At 56.6% G+C, this 7,220-nt stretch overlaps 2 protein-coding genes across 4 annotated transcripts in view; one reads left to right on the forward strand and one right to left on the reverse strand.

The window, feature by feature from the left end:
- EYA3 (EYA transcriptional coactivator and phosphatase 3) overlaps positions 1-752 on the forward strand; it is a 93,956-nt gene extending 93,204 nt beyond the window's left edge. Inside the window, exon 18 of one of the 3 annotated variants that reach the window (XM_077775474.1) lies at positions 232-751. In XM_077775474.1, the coding sequence (XP_077631600.1) occupies positions 232-345 (114 nt within the window). In that variant the 3' untranslated portion in view covers positions 346-751. Of the gene's footprint in view, positions 1-231 lie in introns of all 3 variants that reach the window. The other 2 variants (XM_077775476.1, XM_077775477.1) reach the window with 2 other exon arrangements.
- A 432-nt stretch (positions 753-1,184) lies between these two features.
- XKR8 (XK related 8) lies at positions 1,185-7,181 on the reverse strand. Its single transcript, XM_077775659.1, has 3 exons — positions 6,889-7,181; positions 4,364-4,560; positions 1,185-2,771 (listed from the first exon to the last, which is right to left on the reverse strand). Exons 1-3 carry the CDS (start codon positions 7,179-7,181, stop codon positions 2,062-2,064), a joined length of 1,200 nt encoding a protein of 399 aa, XP_077631785.1. The 3' UTR covers positions 1,185-2,061.
- Positions 7,182-7,220: the final 39 nt, after the last annotated feature.

Consider the following 7,220-nt stretch of genomic DNA (forward strand, 5'->3'; position numbering starts at 1 on the left):
TGAACCTTCAAGGCTGAATCTGTTTCTCGACGACACCTTCCCTGGCCATTCTATATAAAATTCTAACTCCCACCCACAGCACGCATTCACCTCTCCCTGTGCCCTTCCCTGCTCTATCTCATACAGTTTTATTTATCCTATTTATTGTGTCTGCACTAAAGTGAACGAAAAATAGAACTGAGACGGTCCTGGGTCTCCTCGCAGATGACAGCACCTTTTTCTTCTCCCCAGTGCCCTTTTCCTGCTCCTTGTTTCCCCAAATGGCAGACCTTCCTGAGCAACAGAAGCTGCACCTCCCTGGCATCACCGACCACACCCACATCCCCTAAGCTGCCTCTTCACTGACAAGCCCCGCCTTGCTCCCAGCAAAAAGACCTTTCTTCACCCAGGCTCTGGTACTCACTTCCTGGTACCAAAGGCGTTTGTGGCTACTCCTGCCTGTCTGGCATCGGCGCAGGTTAACAGCACACACTAGCGTCGGTCCAGATCTGGGTTCTGATGCCCACCTGGCAACCATCGACCCCACAGTGGCTTACCGGCTCCTGTTTTATTTATTTCTGAGAGAGAGTGAGAGACCATCCGAAACAGGCTCCAGGCTCTGAGCTGGCTGTCAGCACAGAGCCCCACGTGGGGCTCGAACCCACGGACTGTGAGATCGTGACCAGAGCCAGAGTTGGACGCTTAACCGTCTGAGCCACCCAGGCGCCCCTGAACTTCGTTTCTTTTTATGGCTGAATAATATTCCATTGTATGTATATACCATATTTTGTTTACCCATTCATTTGTTGATGGACACTAGTGGTTTTTCATCGTTGAGTAATTGTGAATAATGCTGCTATGAAGATTGCCATCCAGATATCTCTTTAAGCCTCTCTTTTCATTTATTTTGGGTATAAACTGAGGAGTAGAATTACTAGATTGTATGGTAATTCTATGTTCAGCTTTTTGAGGAACCAACAAAATGTTGGTCGGTCCAGATCTGGGTTCTAATGCCCACCTGGCAACCATCGACCCCGCAGTGGCTTACCGGCTCCTGAAACTTGGAAAACAAGCTTGAGAAGTCCAGCCTGTGCCAGCCGTCTTCTCTGGTCCCAGGACCTTTATCGATTTTAAGGGGTGAACTTCACGTCCCTGACCCTTCTTTCCAGGTGGCTTTGAACTCTAGATTTAATGATACGACCAGGTTGGAGAGTTTTATGAGGTTTTAATAACACTGTAATAATACTGCTGAACAAAAACAACACATACGTGTCCTTCACTTGCAGAAACACGTATGCACACGCCTCTTCCTCTCCACATAGACTCTGAGGTAGAAAGTGTACTGCCTAAAGTATAAAACTCCATGGGCTGAGCCACGGCCCAGACCACAGGTTCACAAGCACTTGGTTGAAAGGTGGCACCCAGAGAGCAGGACCAGAGGCTGGGCCAGCTGCCCTCAGGCCTTGGGGAGGTTGACAGGGGCCGCTCGTTGGACATCCCCAGCTTCCAACATGACAGCCTACTCCGGAGCAGCTGCAGAGGGTGAGGGATGAAGCTTAGGCGGCAGCTGATTGTGTTCAGGTCCCAAGGATAGAATGTTTCTGGCATAGAAATTGCTCTCAGTAAACATTTGTTGAATGAACTGAATGACAGGTGGGGCCGGGAGGAAGAATTCTGGAGAACACATCCCGCAGGTCCTGGGCCTTCTAGCCCAGGATAGGGGAACCTCGGGGTAGGACAGCACCTCCACCAACTTTAGAGGTGGCCAGGGAGGTGAAAATACGAGCACTAGGAGCTTTGGGGCACCAGCTACACTGGTTGCCAGGGGTAGGGTGGGGAAGGGGGGGTCTCTTCTTTCCTCCCAAACCACCTGGTACATAACAGGGGCCCTTGAGCCTCCAGGGCCCAGCCTTTCTCCTCTTGTTCTCATCCTTGAAGTCAGGCCCCTCCGCCTTACTCTACTCTGGTCTCCAGTGCCTGGCACATCAAGCATTAAGTGCATCTTGAGTGAATCAAGGCCAAGCAACTGCATTCTACCCATTGATGCCATCTGCTCTGTCCTCTGCCGGGTCTGACCCTGCCTCAAAGGACCCCATTCACCTCTCCCTTCTGTGGCAAGGCAGCCTCATCCCTAACCCTGGGGAAAAAGTTCTGAGCCAACTGGGCCATGCGCTTGTTCTGAGGCGGCTGACGCCACTCGAGGGAGCGGAGGTCTCGGGTCCCATCCACGCGGTCAGGCTCCCAGCGGCAGCTAGGATGCAGCCAGCAGTAGTAGACAAGCCGCAGGGCCAGGCCCAGGAGGAAGCAGACGCCGCCCACAGGCAGCAACGTCTGCAGTGGGATCTCACTGGGCAGCCAGGCGATGTGAGTCAACCAGGTGACCACCATGAGAACACTGTCACTCAGGAGGAACACCAGGTGGACGGTGGCACGGCCTCGGGTGCGGCCCTCGGCCACGTTGAACCAGGAGAAATAGAGGATGGTGGCCACTGTCGCCCGGTACAGCCACTCGGAGCAGGAATCGGGCATGAAGTCCGTGCCCTGAAGCCAGACCCAGAATAGCAGCACCAGCCACAGGCCGAAGAAGTGCAGAACCACGTAGTGGGGGAAGAGAGCTGAGAAGAGGGCCACGGCGAAGACTCGGGGCCACAGCAGCAGCAGGTTCCACAGGAAGTAGACCACAGAGGAGCCCGGCCCCAGGGGCGGCTTGGAAGGAAGGCAGATGCGCAAGGCCCGGTGGTAGTCAAGCAGCGCCCAGGAGATGCTCACGAAGGACGTGCAGATACCGACCCCTAGGGAGAGTAAGCGGCAATAGGTGAGCCCTGTCGGCAGCCTGCCCGGCACTCCCGAGAGGTCACGGCCGCCCAGAGGTGGGCGTGACAGCCCCCTATAGCTGAAGGGAAACTGCACTTGGAAAACATCTGTTCACGCAACCAACAACAGAGCTGGGGTTCAAATATGGAGTCTGCCCTCTGCACCACAAAGCTTTACTTTTCAGGGGTTACCACAGTGATATTCTTTGAGGATAAAGAGGGTGTGGCTAATATAACCTCCTCTGCACCCTGTCACCCAGCATCCAGGACCTTGGGCCCTGGCTGCACCCTCAGCAGATTTAGGGCCCTCTAAACCTTCCTTTCCCGGAAAAGCCCAAGGCCTTCTTGGGACTGAAAATCAGCAATCCCAGTTCCCCTTTTGTAGTCTCAGAAATGGAAGCAGGAAATCCCAGGGTTTCCTGGGTGAAGCTGCACTCCAGGCCGGGAGGAATTTCTGCCACACAGACATAACGTCTGGGCTCAGACTGGGCCTTCGTCTTGATTTCTCAACACCCCAAGGTTATGGCGGAGAGCCTATCCCACCTCCTAGCTGCCCTCCCGTGGCTAAAAGCACTGGACCTCCAGGGAGGGACAGAAGCAGCGCTGGAATGTCTCTAGAATGCTTCCTACCCTGCCCTTTCCCACGGCAGTCAGTCAACAGATGTTCCCCAGGAACCTGTTACGGACCAGGAAGCCACCACCCCCACCCCGGAAGCAGATCTGTGGCCAACGTCCCTTCTAACTACCCCATGCCGGGTCTTAGGGCTGATCCCCTTCCGGTTTGCCCAGCACGCCGCAGCCCCTGGCCTGGACAGGCTTCACCCTCCATGCCAGGTAGACCTGGTGCACGTGCCCTGCGAGTTCCAGGGCCCTGAGGTCACCTATCCGGAACCCGCTCCACCCCACCCCGCTCTGCAGGTGACCCGTGACACCTCACCTGCTTCTGCCTGCAGCCTTAGCACACAGTAATGATCAATTTCCTTGTCTCTGAGCTCCTTCAGGGGACAAAATGTTCTGCTCCCCTGGGATCCCTAGAGCCCAGTGCCTGGCACCTAATAGCAGCTGAATAAATGTTCACGAAATAAAGAGTTAGGAGAATCTGTCTCTTCCCTCACTCCCTGCCTCCCATGCACATACAGTGTAGACTGTCTCCACGTAGCCCTGACCTAGACACCCACATCACTCAAACAGGCAAAAATAGGTGCCCAGTGAATGCTCTGCGCCCCCGGGCACGTCCCTTCACCTTTCTGCACCTCTTCCCTCTTGTGTAAAATGGAAAGAAATAAAGCACCAACCTGAAGGGCTGCTGTGCGTGTGAGCAATGTGGACAAGGAAGCACTTCACGCAGGGCCTGGCTGACAGCTGGCACTCAGTCATCACGGCCGCTACACCTGCTGTTTGTCCCAACTCAGAAGGCTAAAGGGTAACTTTCGGATGGAGCGCAGAGCGCAGTCCTGCCCAACCGAAGGCTATTCTATTTTCTAGGCAGCTTTTTAAGAGTGGAAACACTCCTGACGTGTCGGGAGCTTTCCCAAACCATAACGGGGACTGGCCACTGGCCCGGCACTCACACTGGTAGGACTCGGCCCGGCCGCTCTGGAACACGATGGCCAGCACCAGCGTGAGCTGCGGAGTCGTCTCCAGGAAGGTCTCAAAGAGCCGCAGCATGCTGATGTCCAGAGTCAGGAAGTCGGCATACGCCAGGTCAAAGTCGGAGGGCACCTCCTGCTGCCACACCAGCAGCCCCTGCTGCAGCCCCTGCACACACCTAGGCAGCACATACGGATGCCCCAAGGGGCCAGGTTAGCGTCCGGTGGCGGTCCGCCTTCCCTCACCCGCTGGGTGGATGCAGACGGGCTCCGATCCTAGCCTGTCACTCAACATGCTGTGGGGCCTCGGGCACCAGCGACTTCACCTCACCGAACTGGTTCCTCCTCATGAAGTGGGGACCAATATAACCCCCGCCCTCCAGCTGGCCAGCATGCCCCCAAGGTCATCACAAACCTTGTCCCATATGCCCCTTACAACATCCCCATTTGACAGATGCGGGACACAGGACCAAAGCGCCAATAAATGGTGGCAACAGGAGTTGAACCCAAAGCTGTTTGAATTCCAAAGGCGCACTACAAAACTGCCTCAGGTGATAGTTCTCAAATGTTAGCAAGCGTAGGCAAGGTCAGACTGTGCTACAGAAAGACCACCCTCGTGCTCGCTTTGGCAGCACATGTACTAGAAAGATCACCTTGGCTGTGGAGAAGCGGAAGGGATGGAGGGGTTAGAACGGAAGCACAGATCCATTTAAGAGAACTGCCCGGAGCGATGAGCACGGAGACAGGCAGAGTTAATTTTTTTTTATTTTTTATTTATTTTTGAGAGAGAGAGAGACAGCATGAGCAGGAGAGGGTCAGAGAGAGAGAGACACAGAATCTGAAACAGGCTCTGGGCTCTGAACTGGCTGTCAGCAGAGAGCCCGACACCGGGCTCGAACCCACGAACCGTGAGATCATGACCTGAGCCGAAGTCGGACGCTTAAACTGACTGAGCCACCCAGGCGCCCCGCAGAGGCGGAGTTAAAAGAGAGCCCAGAGGCTGGATAGATGGGCATGGGTGGTGACCCAGTGGCATGAGGGGGGTNTATTGGGAGGTGAGCCCATTCACTCACTGCCAATTCATTCATCAGACATTTAATGTCACTCCCTGGACAGACGTGACAATACACTAAGGGAGCAGGGGGGGCGGGCCCAGGTCAGGGCTCTCCCTCAGCAGGGACCTCTGCCTCTCATCCCCCAAGGCCCCCCGCCTCAGTCTAGTCGAAGATAGGTAGAGACCCATTTTCAAAACCAAAGTTCAGTAAAGTCTGTCTGCCTCGTGCTCAGCAGAACTAGAAGGGAAGACGCACAATACAGTGATGGATTCAGGGCTCATCAAGGCCCGCCGGGACTGGGGTAACCGCACCCCTTCACGCCCGGCCGGCAAGTGGGCAAGTGATTGATGCCTGTGCAGTCCCTCATGCAAAACTGNCAAAACTGCAATATTCCACGCTCCTCTTATCCACCCCTGGAGACTCAGTGCAGCTTCGTCAAAGCAAGATGTGGAAAGAATGTGTAAAATGGATTCAGGAGCAGACGTCGCCTCCAGCCACCCCATCCCTACTCAGACCACACCATGTCCTGACTGCATCACAGGACTCTGATCCCTTGTTTCAGTTTCCTCATCTCGAGGGGACCCTGCCAGTTGTGAAAAAGAGTACAGCCCCCACAGATTTGCAGGGCGCCAGCCCGGGCTGGTCAGACCCCAGCTCTGCCCTCTTGCTGGCGCTGGGGGTGAGGGGGTGGGGCAGCGAGAACAAAAGTGGGAAAGAAGGGCTGAGAGAAGGGCTCTATTNAGCTCCCGGGGGACCCAAGTAATCAAGCTGGCTGACATTTGTTGAATGCTTACTCTGCGCCAAAGCAGTGTACAGGTCTTAATTCCGTTAATCCTTCCCAAACAGAGGCAGGGACTACAACCATCCCCACTGGAACAAAGAGTAAACTGAGACCCTGAGGGCTCAAGCGACTTGCCCAAGGCCCCACCCACAGCCGAAAGGAACACCCGAGTCGGCCATTACCCTAGTCCTCCAAGAGCCCGGCACCATGCCAGGCACGTTCCCACTCTTGCCTTCGCTCCTCTCAACCGGCCCGCCTGCCAGAGATGTCTAGACTCCTGCCGCCTTCTAACACAGGAGGAAACCGAGGCTCAGAGACCGGCAGGAATGAGGTCACAGATCCAGCTAGAACTGGATCCCAGAGAGGCCGGGCTCCAAAGCGTGTGCCTCCTTTTCACCTCTGGGCTTCAGTTTCTTCCCCTGAGCCAGAGGGCAGGCCTACTTGGGCTCCGACGGCTGTCAGCGGGCGTTCTTTTCCTTTAGGGGCGGGGAGCTCACCCGTGAGCAGAGGTGCCCCCCCGGGCTTGGCTTCCTCTCCTGGGTCCCCATCCTCTCCTTCCCAGCCCCTCCCCGGTGTCCGAGCTCTCCCCGGTGCTACTATAGCCCAGCTGCAGGTGCCGCTGGGCTCCGTTCCTCTTCCCTCCTCCCTCCTCCCGAGGGCGGGGCGCTCACCTGTACAGGTAGCCGAGCTGCAAGAGATGCAGCAGCGCCAGGCAGCGGCCTGGGGGCTGCGACGCGTGCAAGCCGACGGGGTCGGCGCGCAACCAGACCCAGCTGAAGAGCTGCAGCGCCACCGAGGCGAGGCCCAGCAGCGCCAGCACCAGCGCGGCCCACAGGTAGCGGCCGCTGAGCACATACTGGCCGGCGGCCCACAGGTCGGCGCCCAGGTCGATCAGGAAGGCGGCGGTACCCAAAAAGCCCAGGACCAGGTCCCAGAGGAGCGCGGCGCGGGGAAACCAGGGCATGACCAGNGACCCGCCCTCCGGGCCCGGGGTCGCCGCGGC

Source organism: Crocuta crocuta, unplaced genomic scaffold (genome assembly GCF_008692635.1).
Source record: "Crocuta crocuta isolate KB4526 unplaced genomic scaffold, BGI_CrCroc_1.0 scaffold127, whole genome shotgun sequence".
Lineage (NCBI taxonomy): Eukaryota > Metazoa > Chordata > Mammalia > Carnivora > Hyaenidae > Crocuta > Crocuta crocuta.

Excerpts from the sequence above, each read along its gene's own strand:
- XKR8 (XM_077775659.1), bottom strand. The coding sequence starts at position 7,181 with ATGCCCTGGTTTCCCCGCGCCGCGCTCCTCTGGGACCTGGTCCTGGGC. Across the intron at positions 4,561-6,888 it reads CAGCTCGGCTACCTGTACAG|GTGTGTGCAGGGGCTGCAGC; the intron begins GTGAGCGCCCCG and ends TGTGCTGCCTAG. Across the intron at positions 2,772-4,363 it reads CCGGGCCGAGTCCTACCAGT|GGGTCGGTATCTGCACGTCC; the intron begins GTGAGTGCCGGG and ends TACTCTCCCTAG.